At 43.8% G+C, this 19348-nt stretch overlaps 1 protein-coding gene across 1 annotated transcript in view; it reads left to right on the forward strand.

The window, feature by feature from the left end:
• GAD2 (glutamate decarboxylase 2) overlaps window positions 1-19348 on the forward strand; it is a 65430-nt gene that overhangs the window by 5283 nt on the left and 40799 nt on the right. The window contains exons 5-7 of the mRNA XM_068538782.1: window positions 1686-1776; window positions 2313-2425; window positions 6317-6432. Coding sequence (XP_068394883.1) covers window positions 1686-1776; window positions 2313-2425; window positions 6317-6432 — 320 coding nt within the window. The remainder of the gene's footprint in view (window positions 1-1685; window positions 1777-2312; window positions 2426-6316; window positions 6433-19348) is intronic.

Here is a 19348-nt window from a genome sequence, read left to right on the forward strand (position 1 = left end):
TCTTTCCACAGTTTCCCGAAGTCATCAGGGTGAATTGACCTTCTGATTACCTGGGGCACAACACATATCTTGGGATCCCTCTCAATTTTATGCAGAGGTTTTCATGCCAACATTTCCGTAGAGTTAGTGTGTGATCATAGATACCAGATTTGTCCAGAAAATGCATGTGAGTTGGGAGAGTTGATTAATGGATAGATTTGCTAATCCTTATTACTTTCCTCGCTTCAAAGAAATGGCTTAGGGAAAGAGGAATGAAGGGGCCTCAGGAGGGAGAAGAGGGCTGTGATTTCAGCTGTGAGCGCTAATGAAATGGGGAGCAATGAGGCAGAGAGGAATACGCAGGAAGCCTGTTTCCCTCTCTGTGGATGCGCAGACTGACGGGGTCAGCATCAGAGCAAAAAGCTTGAAGGGCACCGTGCAGGGCCAAAGAATGAGCGAGAGCTGCCCAAACCCCAATCTCTTTAAGATGTGCTCTTTCCCAGCTCCTATCTTTTCTCGGGGTCTCATTGTCTGGCCACATGCCCACAGCTGATAAGAGAACGGCTCTGGTCCTGGTCCCGAGATAAGCTTTGTGTTGACTTTTGTCTCTGCTTTCCCCATTGCCTTCCTTTATCTTGTTTTGTCCATGCTGGCGTGAGAGACTCTCACATCCCCAGGCTTCAGACAGGTGTCCAGTAAGTGGCAGATGCCTTTTCATCAGAAGCTATTTCCTTAATTGTTAATCTTCCAAAATTTTCGCTGCTAAACAAATCACAGATTTATAGATAGTCTTGTGTGGGGCAAGACAAGGAAATGGAATTCTAATGAGATCTTTACAATCACATTTTAAATAGTAGCCTCAGGAGTGTTTGGGTGTCAACCCCTTTAGAGAGTTTTAGAGGAATCCAGAAGTTAATTAGATAAGCCTGGCTAATAGACTGATCGGTCCATTGACTATACCTTCATGTATCTTGTTGACAAGACAGTGATGTTGACTGTATTTAGCTTTATTTTGAATTGCAACTATGAAGGAGCTCTGTTGTTTATGATCGAATATTCAGACAGAAAAGAATTGGCAATTAGGTCTGTTCATACCATCCTTAGACAGTCATCACCTTTTGAGTCCAGGGCAAACCACTCAACAGAGTGTCCTATTTTCTCATTTTTGCCTTGTCTTTTCTGATCATCAGCCATTTGTCACTGATATTACTATGGATGTTAGCATGCCTGGTGGATGTCATGGTACATGACTGATTCCCAGGACAACTTCAATGGAAAAAGATTTTTTAACAGCACAAGTGTAAACAAGAAGTCGCCTGTCTTTGAATAGCTTTGGATTGCACCGGCATTTGAGTTTGCAAATATATTGAAAGAATGCTAGAAAATAAACTAGTGTCCACATTGCAAATCACGATTATTTTTTTTTTATAGGGTATGTTTAAAGGAAGATTTTTAGAGTGTGTTTTAAGAAATATCAAAACCCAAAACAGTTTCTCTTGTTAAAGGAAATGCTCCTTTGGGGTGTGTGTGTGTGTGTGTGTGTGTGTGTGTGTGTGTGTGTGAGAGAGAGAGAGAGATGGGTTTCTGAGTATGGATTTCCTATTACTGAAGGATCTTTCAAGGTTCTTTAGCTAGAGAAATCATGTGTTTTGGAAGCATTTATTTTCATTGGATTCATCCTGATTCTGGTGTTCTGTCTAATTCAGGGCATCCCAGATATTTCAATCAACTTTCTACAGGACTCGATATGGTTGGATTAGCAGCAGACTGGCTGACCTCAACAGCAAACACTAACATGTAAGTAGCTAAATGTGTTTTTGTGTAATCCAGGATAATTATTAATGAGATTCCATAATCTTTATTCTACCTCTCATGTGAAAAATCTCTTTTTATTAAGTAGCCCCTAAAATAGTGAGACGAACTTCAGAGGAGTATGGATGTTTACTTTAGTTTAAAAGATAGTCCTGATATATCTTTCATGCAATCAAAGTTATACACCATGTTCTAAACACAAAAGGGACATTTTGGGGCATATTGGATTTATAATTATGTATAATATGAGAGAGAAATGGGACCAGATGTTGTCTTTTAGATAGTGTTATAATGTTACTCTGCAATATATTTATTCACTGTGATAAATGACCCTTGCTCATTAAGCCAATGATTGAAGCTCTTGACTTTAGGAATATAGAAAACCGAGCAAAACTTTTTTCTCTCCGCTCAGTGCTATAATTGTAAATTGTTCTGCAGATTGACATTGTTCTGTAGATATTGTAATGATGAATTATTTCTTTGAGTTACAGACATAAAATGTGGCCATTACTACATTTCAGGTTCACCTATGAAATTGCTCCAGTATTTGTGCTTTTGGAATATGTCACGCTAAAGAAAATGAGAGAAATCATTGGCTGGCCTGGGGGCTCTGGCGATGGGATATTTTCTCCTGGTATATGATATTTTAACCTTTCTTTGTGTTTTTTCTTCTGATAAGTCATGCCTTATTATGAACCTAGAAATGATTAAATATCTAGTCTGTGTTTCTGCATTAGGTTAAATAGGCTATATATTGATCAAAAGAATGAATGTGATTAAGTGCATGTGACCATTGACCACGCCTCCAAGCCAGCTACACCATGCTTGAATATTAATTATTTGTGTTCGAAAAGAGCCTAATCAGCAATGATATTAACCCAGTACTTCTGTGATCCTACACATAGGATGTATGGATCATGTGGAACAAAGGAGGGAAGATTCCTAATAAGGGAATTCTAGAATAAGGGGATTTCACTCTCCCAAGCATCAGTGAAAGGAGAAGTTTCTTAGAGCTTAAAAAGAGGGTGACGATTTCTTCAAGAGGTTTCTCATTCTTTTGCTTCTTTATGATGTCATTCAATCTTTCCAGTCTTTCCCATCCTGCCTTTTATCATCAGCCATTGCATTCTAAGCTCCGTTATTTACACCTCTTCCAGCCAAGAAAATCAACCTGAGACAGAAAGTCCTGCTTTTGGTTCCTGGGTCTGTGTGCGTGACCTCGGTTTGATGCAGAGATGAAATAAAAGTTAGGAAGGCAGTGGGAAGAGAGAGAGTCACTGACCCGTGGAAAGGAAACCTGGCGTGCAGACTGTCACCTCCTCAGTGGCAAGAGAGGGGTCTTCAGAATGGGTGTTACTGCCCCAGGGCTCAGTCCACGGAGACTGACCCCGCTGGGGAGGCCAGGGCCACACCTGCCATTGTGTCAGGCAGAGCAAAGGCCAAGTCGTGCTCCCTCTTCAGCAAATCTACAAAGACAAGGGGGTGATGAGGGAGAGAGAAAGTGAAGAGAAGGCAGAGGGAGGAAATGGTGATGAGTAACAGCAGCCTCAGGGCCAAGTCTTAAATTAAGCAGCTTTATCTACAAGTTCAGATTGGCTATTTTATTTTCTGTTTTTAAAGCTATAGCATATGTTTTCAGGTGCTGAAGGAAAATGTGTTAGTTAAATGAAAGGGAAAATTTGCCTTTTTAGGTTTAAAGTCATTGAACACCAGCTGTGATGAATTTTAAGCTAGCTTTATTTTGTAGGGAACTGAGTATGTAGTGTTCCTTTGGAAAACCATCCCCAATTGAGGGAAGTTTGTCATCATTAACTGGAACTGATGCTCTTAAGGGGTTTTTTCATGAGGAACTAGGTAGGGTACAGAGATCAACGTTGTTTCTACCTTTATTCTTCCTTCTCTTGTAAGATCGGTTGTGTGATTGAGCTGTCCTGAGGGAACCAGGAGCACCTTGGGCTCTCTTATAATGGTTCCCAAGAGTGGGAAGAGAACGGCTGCTCCTGTGGCCCCGGAAAAGGTGACTAAGGGGGGTTGGGCCAGGCCTAACTTACCTGGCTGGTCTTGGGGCCCACCTGCCCCAGAAAATACAGAGCCAGAGAAAGACCCCTCTTTGGCAGTTCTGCTAAGCCAGGTATGGACTAAGGGCTGCCACCCTCATCAATGGTGGGGAATGATCAGGTAGAAGAGACTAGAACTTGATCCTGAGGCTCCTTCCCTAGATCCTGAAGACCCACATGCTCTGACCCCAAGATGGAAGCCGTAGATGCCAGGCTACAGTGTAATGTAGACCTTGCAAAATCGGGAGGGGACAAAAGAAAAGGTCATTAGCAACCTGTTTCTGCCCTGCTTTCTGCAAGGCGTTACAGAGGAGGGGTGGATCATAGCATCCTCACTTGTTAATGGATGCCTTTCTGGGTAGCATCCAGCCCTACTCCCGGGGAAAGGGGCTTATGATTTAAGGGGTGGACATAAGGGAAATCACACATCTATGTGCCTGAGACCTGAGGGTCCCATTGCCTGGGACTAGACATGAAGAGTTAGGTCTGTGCTTGAATATATAGCGCAGCCCAGTTTCCTTACACCTCCATCTGTAACAGCGAGAGGCAACATGCTTCATGGAAAGCCCTTTGAGACTTCTAGAAGAAATCTGTTTACGGGATGTAACCCTCAGCCGGGAGCCAGAGGGAACTGGAGAACGTCACCGCTCAGGGAAATCTTGACTTATTCACAAACCTTTTCCTATCTAACAGGATTTTCAGAATGTTTCGGGTCTTGTTTTTGCACCCTTTCTCTGGGAGATTCCTGGGAAAGAAGAGCACGTAGGGCTCATGCATCTGTCCTCCTGCCTGTGTTACACAGTGCAGTCTGCTCTGTCCGGAGACCCAGGAGCCTCTTCATCCCTCTCTGGACGGCTGAACCTTTAGATGGAGAATGACTGAGCCGTGAGACAAAGAGTGGGAAGCAGAGTGGGACTCCCTGGACAATTGTCCTGGGAAGTGCACTCTCTCTGTGTCCATCTTCCCCTTTTTATTCCTCTCTCCTTTCTCCCCAGCCTCTCTGAAAAGAACTAGGGCAGCGGTTCTCAACTGGGAGCTATTTTGGCCGCAGGGGATATTTGGCAGTGTCTCTGGAGAAATTTTTGATTGTCACAACTCATTTGGGGGCTGGGGGCATGTAGTGCTACTGGCATCTGGTGGGTAGAGGCCAGGGATGCCCAGGGAAGCCCCACCATAAGGAATTATCCAGCCTGAAATACCCCTGAGTGCCAGGATGGAGAAACCATGAGCTAGAGTGAAACTTCCTTTAAAAGCTGGTCCTTTGCCCACCAGCATCCTGCACCGTCTGCCTTTTAGACAAGGTGTCTGCTCAGAGCAGGCTTGACCTGGATTCTATTTGTTCTATGTCTCTGGGGTCCAGAAGAGGTAGGGATTGCCCTCATTCTGACTGATGACAGAGCCAGGCTCTGGGTGACTACTGCTCTTTGCCAGGTTGCCTGCTTGCATCAGAGCCCAGGGCAGAGACAAGGCAGAGATCATGGCCCTGCATGGGCCATCCAGCTTGGTACAGAGAACCCTCCTGCTCCACAGCCACCAGAAGGGAAAGGAACTCAGAGAACTCACATGATGGCGGAGCCCGGGCGCCTCCCCCTGTGGGCTGGGGGGGCTCGCGGTGTCTTCACTCTGCCTCGTGGTCTCACAACTCCCACACCAGCATATTCATTTGCATTCGCAACAATCTGTCTTATACCTGGTTAGCAAAAATCCTAAACTTTCCAACAATCCTGGGGAGAAGCTCACTTTTCTTTGCTTGTCAAATGAGACTCTACTTATAAGATACAGACCTTATGGTATGAAATCCTCGACAACCTTAGGATGACACATGAATAGTAATTCAATATGGACTTAAAATTCCCTTTGTTGTGTATTTTCCTATAATTATGAAATTGTAAGCATTAAAATTATATTTCAGTGATGTCATTGAGAGGGAAGAACCATCTGGAGGGAATTAACAGATGAATATGGTGAGGTGGGCTTGGATGTTTACCCTCATCCTGTAAGGACTGTTAACAGTCCACCTCATTAATAGCAAATGATCTTTCTCTGTCCAAGTGCAAGGCATTGCGTGAGCTGAAATGAAAAGAAATGTCCTCTCCATGAGGATATAAGTTTATCACAGACCTAATGCAGAATGACCACACTATCAAGCCGAGAAGGAAGGCAACACTTTTTAAGTTCTTAAAAGCCTCTTCAAAGGGCCCCTAGCAAGAGCAGAGTCAACTGCAGTGACAGAGGTGGGTGTGGAGGGCTGGCATCCATCCTAGAGTTGGGCTAAATGCTCCTTCTCTGGACCCTCTTAGCTAGTGCCTTTGAGTCTGAGGATTCAACTCAAAGGGCAGCCAGTAAGAAGGTCTTCTTCTGTGTCCAAGGAGGACTCTAGGTCAATGGAAATAAGGAATGTTGCTTGCATGTGAAATGACGATGTTGACAATGACTAGAAGAGGTAACTGTTGTTGCTCTGCCTTTAGGTGGCGCTATATCCAACATGTACGCTATGCTGATTGCGCGCTTTAAGATGTTCCCTGAAGTCAAGGAGAAAGGGATGGCTGCAGTCCCCAGGCTCATTGCCTTCACATCTGAGCATGTAGGTGTCAACGTTCTTTCCAAGTTTAAGGTTATATTCCTTAAAGCCCCGGTTAAAGGGATGGTATTTGGAGATACTTTACCCCATGGTTTCTCTTTCCAGAAGATACTTCTTGGGAGAGAATGAGGGGAGAGATCAGCTGGGTAGTAAAATGGGGTGAGCTCCTTTGTCTTTGAAATTCAAGAAAATGCTCAAAGAGAAAGCAGAATGCTTTTACCCCTCATTCCTGTACTTACTTCTCTGTAATAATGTCACGTGTTGGGGGAATGGGAGGAGGAGAGAGGGTAGAGTAACTATGAACTCATTGCATCATCAATGCTGTGCCTGTATAACTCAAAACTCCCAAGTATCCTGTTGATACAGTCTTTCTGTTATAAAGTTCCGATCAGATATTCTACCCTCTTGGTTCCGTGAGACACTTTTGCGGCTGACTTAACCAGAGGTTTTATCACTGTAGAGAAATGGTCTAGTGACTGTCATATCTCATCTCTGGGCCGGATCTGTCTCAGCCAAGCACAGGCTCCTGTCTACTGCCAGGCTGCCGTCCGGGCAGGATGCTGAGAGTTTGGTGCTCCAGGGAATGGTGCTTCAAATTCCTTCCATGGCCTTTAAAGAGTTAATGCCATCGTTCCTACTACCACTTAGGCACTGGAAAAATGGCCCATCCTGTGCTCGTAAATGAAGCCAAACAGCTTTAGCCTGCCAAGCCGCCATATTTCTCGCATGTGCCAGGGCAATGCAGCACGCAAGTTCAAAGCCTCAGAGCAGCTATTTGAGCAAGGTGTTGGTTCCAAACTGTCCTGCCACACGCGACCTGCAGGGAACCAGAGTCTGTTCTTGACAGGTGTTCATAAGCATCACCTGCTGCGTAATTCCTGAGATGGTTCCTTCATGACATCTGCTTCAAGGTAGCCTAGAGTCTAGGAAACAATTGCCTCAGAGATTGAAAAGCCCCCTGAGGGCCGGGGAGCTAGGAGATGGGGAAGGACTCAGATCTACTACAGAACTTTTCTTTCTCCTATTTTAAGTGGTGTGTGTGTGTGTGTGTGTGTGAGTTCATAACAAGGAAACAAAAGGCAAGTACCAATTGGAAGCCAGTGAATACAGTTCACAACCACTCGAGTAGCCATGGAATTAAAGGAAACGAATGATTTATCTTTAGCGTCTTTAGCATCTTGCTTTCAGTCATGTTATAGCATTTTAATTTAATGCCCTTTCTCGATTTATAGGCATCAAATTTAGCAGCCTCTGATGTTTTACTTTCCTATTGCTGCTGGAACAAATTACTACAAACTTCACGGCTTAAAACAACATGAATTCATTATCCTGCCGTTCTGGAGGTCAGAAATCTGCAGTGGGTCAGGCAGGGCTGTGTTCCTTCTGGATATTGTAGGAGAGAATCCATTTCCTTGCCTTTCCAGTTTCTAGAGGCTGCTTGCCTGCCTTGGGTCAGGGCCACTTCTTCCATCTTCAAAACCAGCAGCAGCAGGTCTTCCAATCCCCCCGCCCCCATCTCTGACCTCTGCTTCCATCTCCTTCGCTGGCCCTGATTCTCCTGTCTCCCTCTTTCTCTTGTGATTATACCCTGGTAACACAGGATAATCTTTCATCTCAGGATCCTTCATCACATCTTCAAAGTCCCATTTGCCATGTAAGGTTAACATAGTCACAGGTTTAAGGGATTAGGATGTGGACATCTTTGGGCGGGGGGACACATCATGTATTCTACCAAGCCTAGGTCCCCACCATGAGACAACTCTCATTTCTCAGCTTCTCCAAGGGTAGAAAAACATAAGGTAATTTGTCTTCCAATTACGATTTCCCTAAAGTGGATTTGGATCCCTAATAGTTACATGTTACTGTATTCTCAGACTAAAAAGCCCAGGTGATCTTATATTGGCATCTTCTTCCTTTGGTTTCCGTGCTGTTTCCACATCCTGAAATGAGGTTGACTGATCAGCAAGTTCCTTGTGCTCTCTGATTTCTGCACGAGTTTCTTGGGCTCAAGTTGGATGTAAGTTCACTCAACGTTGCTCAGAAAGTCCAGGTCATGTGATCTGAGGATAATTTTGCTCTGCCTTTGTTCCTTGATATTGTCAACTTCAATCTCTTTCTCCATTTTCCAAGAAAAGAAAGGTGATTCAGAAAGAAATGACTACAGCAACCATTCGATTCTCCCGCCTCCTTCTGGTATTTCTATCTGTGCCCATAATTACGGAAGAACATTTGAAAATTATGAACCTAAAGTATGAATCGTTTCTAACTCAAAGATTTTGACAGATGAACTATCCTTCCAATGTACAAGACCTTATATCTGATTGCTATGGACCATTTCCAACTTCTAATAGACACAAGTTCATCTGATTCAACAACAACCTTGTGAGCCCGGCAGAACAGAGATTGTTCTCAGCATTTTTTTTTTAAATGAAGAGGCTGCAGTTAGCTAGGTAGGTAGAGCCAGGATTAAGCAGATTTCCTGACTCCTAGACCAGTGAGGGCCCTGCCCCAGCTACCAGTGCAGAAACCAGATTAAAAGATACAGCGACAGAGTTTTGTAAACCACAGATCATCAATTGCTTTAACATTTTATACCTTCCTGAGTCAGATTTCCACCAAGAGCTTTTTTCTTTACGTGAAGGTGATGCTAAACTGTTCCTTCTCCATGCCCCACCAAAAAAAAAAAAAAAAAAAATCCTCCTTGATACCCATAGGTTGGGCTGGGAAGGGCTTTTAGTGCTTGATTTAAAGAACTCCCATGTCTCCTGGAGCACTTGATCCCAACCATTCTGGACAGGTGAGCCCTTAAAAGTGAGTCCTGCCTTGCAGCTCCAAGTTGAGAGGTAGCACAACCCCCGTGTCTAGTTGCTGCTGGGCTCCAGACCTCAGGACCATTCCAGCCTATGCATCCTTTAGTACCGCTCCTTCTACCTTCAGGCCAGGCCAGATCTTTCCTTAGTCTTTTCGGATTTCACAGTCACTGCCCCCACCTGCCCCAGATCTTCCCAGGCTAAAGAAAGAAAATTGCCAAGTCAGTTCTCAAATGCCTTTTCTCCAGGCCTGTTTCCATCTCTGCGTGGAGGTTTCCTTCCTGAATCCCTTGACCTGCAGGGAGAAGGGTGATGGGGGGCTTCTGTGTGGATCCTGTGGGGAAAGGGGAGGCCAATGGCCAAGGCAGGAGCTGCTTCAGTTACGGTCTCTCTTTATGCTCTTGGAGAGTTTCCAAGGCCCAAGGCTTTTGGAGAATCAAATGAGAGCCTTAAAAAACACTTCCCTCAGCGCCTGGGACATAGGGAGCTCTACATAAATATTAGGTGACTTGAAAACAACAACAACACCTTGTTTTATGGATAAAGAAGCCAAGCCCCAGAGGTGGAAGATGTTTTGCCCAAGGTTTCGTGTCCAGTCAATGGCAGCATCAGCTCTAGAGCCTCAGTTTGCCAACAATCTCAACACTGCTGTTTCAGCTCCTAGGCTGGCTGACCTGATCGCCACTCTAGCTGGCTGTTCTACATTCACTTGAAGCATCTTTTCTCAAATCCTGTTTTCTTCATGTTGGTTATTCTCATGCTAATACAATTTCCTGATCTATTGAACCAGGTCCAGTTACTGCCCTTTCTTCTGTTCTGAGCACAGAGTTTATAACTAGACGTGGTTAGCACCATAGTGATGAAAATGGGGTTGAGAAACTGTCATCCTCCAGCACCCAGCCAGAAACTTCACATGTTCAGAAAGCAAAGGGTCATCTTTTGTTTTCTAGGTGACACTTCACTCTGTCTCTGCCACATCCCACAAAGCTACCCATCACTTTTCCAGCCACCAAAACAGACTAGAACTTTCCCTAGCTGATAAGCAGGGCAAGCTGGGTTTGTTTTTTCGAATCAAACCGTTTTCTTGAAATTCGCATAGGACTAAATCAAACAAATAGTATTGCGATGAAGAACAGAAGAACATAAATCACTGAGTTGAAACAAGAGATAGCGTTTATGAGTTAGGAGCTCCAAGATGATTCTCCTCCAAACTGTAGAATCACAAAATTGGAAGGGATCTTAAAGATTATCTGGTTCAATACTCATCCTTTGCTGGAATCTCATCAAACTCAGCGATAGAAGAGCTTGGCAAAAATTAATCCGATGACTTTTAGGTCCTTTCTTGAAAGGAGGTTTAGAGGAAAGCTAAGATCCCAGCTCAGTAATCCACATCTCTCTCTCTCTCTCTAAATCTTCTGAAAGCCCCAACCGTGAGCTTAATTCCAAATTCCTCTTATTTCCTTGTGTGACACAAGCTCTTCCAGAAATAACTTCACTGAAACAGCATAATCGCATCTAGGAAAAATGTTCCTTAGAATCACAACAGACACTGGGATCTTTCAGGCAAATCACCATAACTAAGTCATTCCACTCTTAACACGCCAGGCTCAGCTTGGGTCCACGGCTCCTGGAACCCATCACCAGTGTTCTGCTGAGGCCCCTCGTGACCTCAGCCCACTTCCATGGGGAGGTGATTCTCATAATTTGCTTTAGAAAGATGTTTTCATATAACCACACTTTTTGAGAGGGTTTCAATTCCAAAAAATAGACGTCCTTTCTGTTAAAAACAAAAGCAAAAAACAAATGGTGACCCAGGCAGCTCGGAAAAAGCTCCCATGTCATGCTTCTCATTAGACAGAAACACTGACCGAACTTTCAGTAAGTGAACTAGTGAACCAGATTCACTTCACCCCTGGCACCCCGTCCTCCGCCTCTGTGTTCCTCCCTCCTTTTCCTTGTAGGGTCCTCATCACCCCTGTGTCATCTTCTCCTCTACCCAATCCCATCAAAACCTACTCTTAGGAAAGAACCTGAGAGCCACGTATATGATTGTAAAATCTAAGTGTTGCCTCTCCTGGGGGTATTTTCACTGCAATAGGAGACAAAGGAATGAGGAGACATTCTCAAAGAGCAGGCATTGTACTGTCAGAGAAGAGACAAATAAGAAGAGGACGGTCACCCCTCCAAGTGCCCCTGAGGTCACATTCCTCATCGGGTGGGTGATTCTCCCTTGCTCCAAGTGCCAGGTCGGGAGTCACTGGATAGACCTATTTTTCTTCAGGTTAGTGGATGAAGCCCATAAGCTTTGGAATGGACTAGAAATGATGATAGGCCCTGCTCTGCCACTTTCCAGGACGTGACTTTAGATTACCTACTTCATTTCTTCCTCATCTGTAAAACAGGGATTATAATACCCAGCTCATGTAGTTGTTGGGAAGATGAAGTGAGATAATACAGTACTTGGCCTTTAGTAAACACTCCGCAAATGGCAGCTAACACTGCCCTTGTAACCAGCCACCCACTAGTGTCCCGATGGGTAGAGAGCTGAACGTCTCCAGGAGGCAAGATGAAGGCATATCTGGGGCCAGTTATTTTCTTAAGATGGATAATGGCCCCTCTCCCAAAATACGAAGCAATGCCCAAGGATTCACAGCTTTGGGAGAGTTTGGATTCTCCATTGTTAACTTGTATGATTTTGAGATTTTTTTACATGCTCAATATGGCATATGTTTATTTTAAGGCATAAAGTGAATTAACATGTAATTTAAATTTAATTTTGTTTAATTAATTAACAAAATTCTGCTCAAGGTACCCAGAGAGACCTGAGGATGGCATCACATTAGGCTGGAGAATTGGAAGGGCCACAACTTTGTGAGCATCTATTGATGCTGGGCGACCTGTAGGTCCTTCCCATGAAGTAGCTACACTTCTCACACCAACTCTCACACCAACAAGAGAGGGATTCATCCTTGCAGCTGAGCAAACAGTGGTTCAGAATGAGAGAATAACTTGACTAACTAGAGCCAGGTCATTTTATCTCAAATGACCTTTTGCTTTTTAAAAAATTTTTTTAAAATTGAAGTATAGTTGATTTACAATGTTGTGTTAATTTCTGCTCTACAGCAAAGCGATTCAGTTATATATATAATCTTTTTCATATTATTTTCCATTATGGTTTATCACAAGATATTGAATATAGTTCCCTGTGCTATACAGTAGGACCTTGTTGTTTATTCATTCTATATATAATAGTTTGCATCTACTAATTCCTAAGTCCCAATCCATCCCTCCCCACCTCCGCCTCCTTGGTAACCACAAATCTGTTCTCTATGTCTGTGAGTCTGTTTCTGCGTCATAGATAAGTTCATTTGTGTCATATTTTAGATTCCACATAGAAGTGATACCATACGGTATCTGTCTTTCTCCGTCTGACTTACTTCACTTAGTGTGATAATCTCTAGGTCCACCCATGTTGCTGCAGGTGGCATTATTTCATTTTTTTTTAATGGCTAATGTTCCATTGTTTTTATGTACCACATCTTCTTTATCCATTCATCTGCTGATGGACATTTAGGTTGTTTCCATGCCAAATGACCTCTTTCCACTACACATTTTCATTTCACTCTTCTCAGGATCCTGAAATCATGAAAATAATTGCTTTCATGTGACTGCATACATGCTTAGTGCTGGCGTTCATGTTTGTCACCACACATGCCCGTTGGGCCTACTTAATCCTGGTACCCACCATTCCTTTCTTTCAAAATATACTTAAGGCACAAACTCACAGTGGGGTTACTTTAAACTATAACTTTGAGGGCAAATAATAAGGTAGCAGCTTCACAGAAATGCCTTGTGTGCAGATCCATATCACCTCTGACTCACATGGGTCTCTAAGAACGTGGCGGGCAATCCCCTGCCCTCCAAATCACGATCATTAGAAACGAATGAGGCGGTCTCCCAGAGTACAAGCTTCTTTGTACGTCAGATGCTTTCAAAAGCAGGGTGCCCTTTTTGACCATTTGATGAGCAGAAGCAAGAACAAGAGCTACCAGTTTCTCTGAGACAGTATAGGAGGCAAACTAGGGGGTGTCGGGAAGGGGTGTGGAGAAGTAGGAGGACAGGGAAAGACTATTGGTCCAGTCATCGATGATGGGGGAAGGGGCTCCAGGGTATGGGGAGGGGTTAAAGGAGCAGATTCCGGCTCTTTCATAGGTTGGACTTCAAGATTTCCTTGCTGGGCATCCGTGATGTGTAACGATGCGTAATCCATCCACCTGTGTTCTGTGTTCCTACACACACGTGCCATTCACTCCACCCACAAAGGAAAGGCTGTTGGTAGAAAAGGATCAAATCCAAGGACGATCGATAGACCTCAGAGCTAAGAGGTAAAGCTTTGATAGACTGTCAGAAGAGTTAGGAGCTGAGTATTCCAGCCTAGTGTGTCCTTTTTCTTTGTTTGAAGTCTTTGGGTTGCTTCTTTCTTTCCCCTAAGCAGCTCGTCTGGTTAGAAGGGCCTACAACTGCTTCCTGCTTGGGAAGGACCCCGTGGGAGGCTGTCTGGGGTGGGTGCCAAGAAGACCTCTGGACATGCTTTTATTTTATTTTATTTTTGTTGTTGTTGTTTCAACTATTACCCTTTATTATAATTATCACTATTATAAGTGAATATGCAAATATCCATAGAACAATTTCTTTTTAAAAATTTTTATTGGAGTATAGTTGATTTACAATCTTGTGTTAGTTTCAGGTGTACAGCAAAGTGAATCAGTTATACATATACATATCACCACTTGGATGTGCTTTTAGAATAGGCCATAGATAAGAGGCATCGGGGTCCATTTAGCCCACCATCATCTGGCCCCAATCACCAAAGCCACACGTCAACATTGTGGCCAGAGATTTATGGCAGCAAATAGTGGATATTTCCCTGAACTTGTTCTCTGCGCACATGGTCAAATTCAACAGATGCTTGTTAACTATTTCAACAAAGTCTTTGCCCTCGTGCAGCCTATCCTAGTCAGGGAAAGACAGTAGACTAATAAATATCTACTCTCATGTCAGGTGGTGACAAGAGAGTGGCATGGTAATGGGCTATTTTGCAACATGGTCGTGAAAGGTGTCTGTGGAGGTGATCTACAGCAGAGACCTGCATCAGATGAGGCAGGGAGCCACATGCATAGATGAGGGAAGGGTTTTCCAAGAAATGGAACAGCAAGTAAAGAGGTCCAGAGGCAAGAACAAATTTAACAAGCTCACAAAAGACCAGGAAGGCCACTACCACCAGGTAGAGAGCAAGAGGGGAGGGGAAGAGGGAGATGAGGTAGGGGCGATAGCTGGCTACTGAGGGCTGTTATGATCATCTTTGTGTCCCCGGAGCCTCATACGCTTTCCCTGAAACCCTGCGGCCCACAAGGATGTGACCAACAATGGCTTGAAAGAATTAAGGCGGCTTTCTAAACTGCTTATCTCAATTGTAATAGAGGAGGAGAAACCGGCATGGCAAGAGACCGAAATGCTTTGTCTCAGAGCTTTCTACCATTCCCCTTACTCTCCCACCATCCCTAAAGATAGGAGACATTTATTGTCCCCATTAAAGAAGAAAGATCCCTAGGCATATTCTCCAGTCTTGGGGATGGGTGGGAGGGGCTCTCATTCTTACGCCTTCTTACTCTGGATAATCTCATCCCACTCAAGCCCCAAAAGGTTGCTTCTTTTAAAATTACAATTATTCTATAACTGTAAAATCCCATATTTAATTGCACCCAGTTAAAATATCAGCTGAATTATGTAGCCCGTATCTAGATTACTTACGATATTTTTTAAAATATGGAGAAATTAATCTTCAACCTTGAGTTTTTCATTTAGTGTAAAATAAAAATCATATGGGTTTTAACGTCTGTTACCCTTGAATAGAAATATGATTTAGTCCTAAGTAACGACTAGATTCTATCAGGGGGTCTATGTTATTTTTCCAGAATCAGGGTGGGGGGAGGGGGCTCTTCATTAACTCATCCCCCAGCCATTCCATTGATGAACAACTGATCATACAAGAGCCCTGATGATTTGGGGATGCAATAGAATCCTTGTAGCTTCCAATTTGTGTTCATGGTTTGTTTTTTTTTTTTGTTTTTTTAAAAAATTTATTTATTTATGGCTGTGTTGGGTCTTCGTTTCTGTGTGAGGGCTTTCTTCTAGTTGTGGCAAGCGGGGGCCACTCTTCATCGCGGTGCGCGGGCCCCTCACTGTCGCGGCCTCTCCTGTTGCGGAGCATAGGCTCCAGACGCGCAGGCTCAGTAATTGTGGCTCACGGACCCAGTTGCTCCGCGGCATGTGGGATCTTCCCAGACCAGGGCGCGAACCCGTGTCCCCTGCATTGGCAGGCAGACTCTCAACCACTGCGCCACCAGGGAAGCCCTGTGTTCATGGTTTTACCTTCTGAAGTCACCCAGAGCATCTACCCCCATCCTGGCACAGCCCTTCAGATGTGAACCCGCCATGCCACGTGTCCCTAACTCCCTCTGCCTGTGACCAAGCATCCTCTGAGCTCTCTAGATACCTGGTTCCCAGGGTCCTCAGCCTCCAGGACGCTGCCCTCTGCTCTGATCTATCAACAAGTGGTTCCATTAAACATGGTGCCAAGGAGTAAGAATGATTCTCCTCGCATGTTCTCACCAGCACAGGGAGTCCTGCCATTTAAGCTGTCTTCACGGTTTCTTCGTCACTAGGAAGTGTCTTTTTTTTTTTCCACTCAAGTGCCTTCTCTCTTAGGTCCCTGGCTATTTATGGATAACATTTAGCTATTTCCCTGCTCCCTCTCCTGAAAATGTAACCAAACTCACTGTTTGGTACCTAATTTTCTTTTTCATTCCTTTGTTCCCCATCTTGAAGCTTCCTGTTCCGGCATGTGTTTTTCCTTTAAATGTGCGGCATTTGGGATGGTGATCCATTATCCTAGGTTATTTGCTCCTCATTTGAGAATCCCCATTCTTCCTCATTAAAGACCAGACAAGACTACTTCCTCGCATTGACCGGGTGCACCAGATCTCTTACTTACCCCTGGGGGGCCATTTAGCTGTTTAGTGCTGTCAGAAGTTCAGGAAGGAAAAAAACAGAAACAAAACCAATGAATCACCGAAGTCATAATTAGTAAAAGTTTATGGTACACACGTTACCAAATCCAAGCTCAGTCTGCCTGCTGCACGACAGGCCAATAATTGGGAGACAAGGTGTTGAGGCAAGGAATAGCGACTTCATTCAGAAAGCCAGGTGTCTGAGAAGATGGCGGACTAGCATCCCAGAACACCAACTTATTGGGGTCTGGATGCATTTCTTTTATAGAACAGAGAGGGGGAGGAGGTGAGGAAGTAAAGTAATAAGGCCATAAGTCTTGCAAAATATCTCCTGGCTTGGCCAGCATTGGGGAGGGGATGTGTTAATTTCTTCTTTTCTGTAGCCTTTCACAGGTGGGCAGGGTCAGAATGTCTCCCTGTGAGCTGAACGGAGGCACTTTAGTTTAACATTCAGGCAGAGGGGCAGGGTTCCTGAGGCAGGCCATTATGTATGCTTACAGTTATAGATAACATCCTTTTATTGATTACAGTAACAAAAGCAACAAAAAGCAAAGGTTAAAGTAAAAGAAACAGATCCAACATGGAGTCAGATTTTGCTCTTCCCTGTTACACACATACCGAAAAGACAGTTTGCAAACCATGAGCACTCCAGCCAAAACGTGGAAGGAGACTCAGAGGTAGAGTTTACAAAGCAGCTTATATAACGTGGAGGCAGTGACTGCTGATTCTTCCCAGTGATTGGTTGCAATATTAGAATTTTCTTAAATGAAAGGGAATTGGTTAGTGGTTCCCTCATATGAATCGGGGAGAACAATTTAAGTCTCACGATTTTCAGAGGCGTTAAGTGAGAAGTGACCCAGGTCAAGTGAGCCTCACTTGTCTTGCAAAATCAGCTAAATTAAGCTTTGCTTCTCTGACTAAACTGGTTTTGTCTGCTCAGGGAATTTTCAAGTCTCCGTTTGTGTTTGATTTTAACAGTGCTTACGCGCTCATTCACTGAGGGGCCTAATTTGGGTAGTGCATGCTTGCTCAGTGGGGCAGCTGGCACCTCGATTCTGTGCCCTCCTGGCAGAAACAGACTTAGTGCTGTTTTCCCCTGAGCATCTTCTTTCTGGGGTGGCCCAGGGATCCAGTAACTATGTAAGGGAGAACACTTTTTTTTTTTGGTGGAGGAGTCATGTATCTTTCCAATTAAGCTTTCCTAGTTCCCAGGTATCTTCCTAAGGATTCTCCGTGTTGTCTTCCTAAGGTTGTAAAATGAGACTAATGATCCTTTCCCATCTCTACTCTTAGCTACACGGGGCTTTTAGAGCTCCTCTATTCAGTGCCTCATTTATTGGTTTATAGTATTGGCTGCTGTTATAAATGTGATTTCTTCTTGCTTACTAGCTACACCCCCTAGAAATATGCATGTTAACAGTTCCTAGGCTGCATATTTAAGAATTCAGAGGAGCCATTGACATATATACACTATTGATACTATGTATAAAACAGATAACTAATGAGAACCTACTGTATAGCACAAGGAACTCTACTCAGTGCTCTGTGGTGACCTAAATGGGAAGGAAATCCAAAAAAGAGGGGATATATGTGTACGTGTAGCTAATTTACTTTGCTGTACAGCAGAAACTCACACAGCATTGTAAAGCAACTATACTCCAATAAAAATTAATTTTAAAAAAGAAAAAGAATTCAGAGTCGAAAGCAGGCATTCGAGGAGAGTACACTCTGGAGCCATCATTTAAAATTGCAGTCAGCAGCCCTTTGGTGATGTAAATTGAGGAAGCAGTTCTCCTTTTGGACAGCTTAATGATCTGTAGTTAATAGTAAGAGGCTGCTCACAGATGCAGTACAGCTGGGCTAGGTTAGCCCCTCTCCACTCTCCAGATTGCACAGTGATTACAGCCACCGAGATTCGGATCCTTCCCTGGAATCAATAACCAAAATCACAAACAAAGATTCAGTGGTGGCCTGTCAGGGTGGCCTTTCCGCAGGCGCTGTTTGCCAAGCCAGTGACTGATGCCTCCTTCCTGATCACACCCTGGGCTGGACAGTCATCTCCAAAACAGACAGCCCCTCCAATGAGTCTGGGATGAAGAGTGCTGGATTTCAGGCCAGCTTCTCTTACTTGAGTGCACACAATTTCACTGAACTCGAAAGAAACTGACTGTAATCTCTGGGTAGCAAAATATAAGTCTGGGAGCCATACAATACACAGCTGCTGTTGCTGTGTTCTTACGCCTTGTATGTGAGACTGGCGTAGGTTACTGTGTGTTGGGGTAACAGGTTCTTTAATAATTTCCAGGGTCTTGTTATCTTCATGCAAAAGCCTGAGCGAATTCAACAACAACATAAAACCAACCAACCCCCTTCAAAAAGGGGCAAAGAACTTGTGTAGACATTTCTCCAAAGAAGATGTACAAATGGCCAATAAGCACATGAAAAGATGCACAACATCACTAATGATTAGAGAAATACAAAGCAAAATCATAATGAAGTAGCACCCCACACCCATTTGAATGACTATTATTGAAAAACAGAAAACAACAACCATTGACAAGGGTATGGAGAAATTGGAACAGCTGTGCACTGTGGGTGAGAAAGTAAAATGGTGCAGCTTTATGGAAAACAATAGAGCAGTTCCTCAAAAACAGAATTACCATATGATCCAGCAATTCCACTTCTGGGTATATATACCCAAAAGAATTAAAAGCAAGGCTCGAGGAGATATTTGTACATCCATGTTCATAGCAGCATTATTCACAGTGGCCAAAAGGTAGAAGCAACCCAGGTGTCCATTGATGCATGAATGAAAAAACAGATTGCTGGGTATACATAAAATGAATATGATTGAGCATTAAGAAGGAAGGAAATTCCGAGACATGCTACAACATGGATGAACCTTGAGGACATATGCTCATGAAATAAGCCAGTCACAGAAAAATAATTATTGTATGGTTCCACTTACATGAGGTACTAAAGTAGTCAAATTCATAGAGATAGAAAGTAGAATGGTAGTCACCAGGGGCTGGGGAGGGA

This window comes from Eschrichtius robustus, chromosome 1 (genome assembly GCF_028021215.1).
Source record: "Eschrichtius robustus isolate mEscRob2 chromosome 1, mEscRob2.pri, whole genome shotgun sequence".
Taxonomy (NCBI): Eukaryota; Metazoa; Chordata; class Mammalia; order Artiodactyla; family Eschrichtiidae; genus Eschrichtius; species Eschrichtius robustus.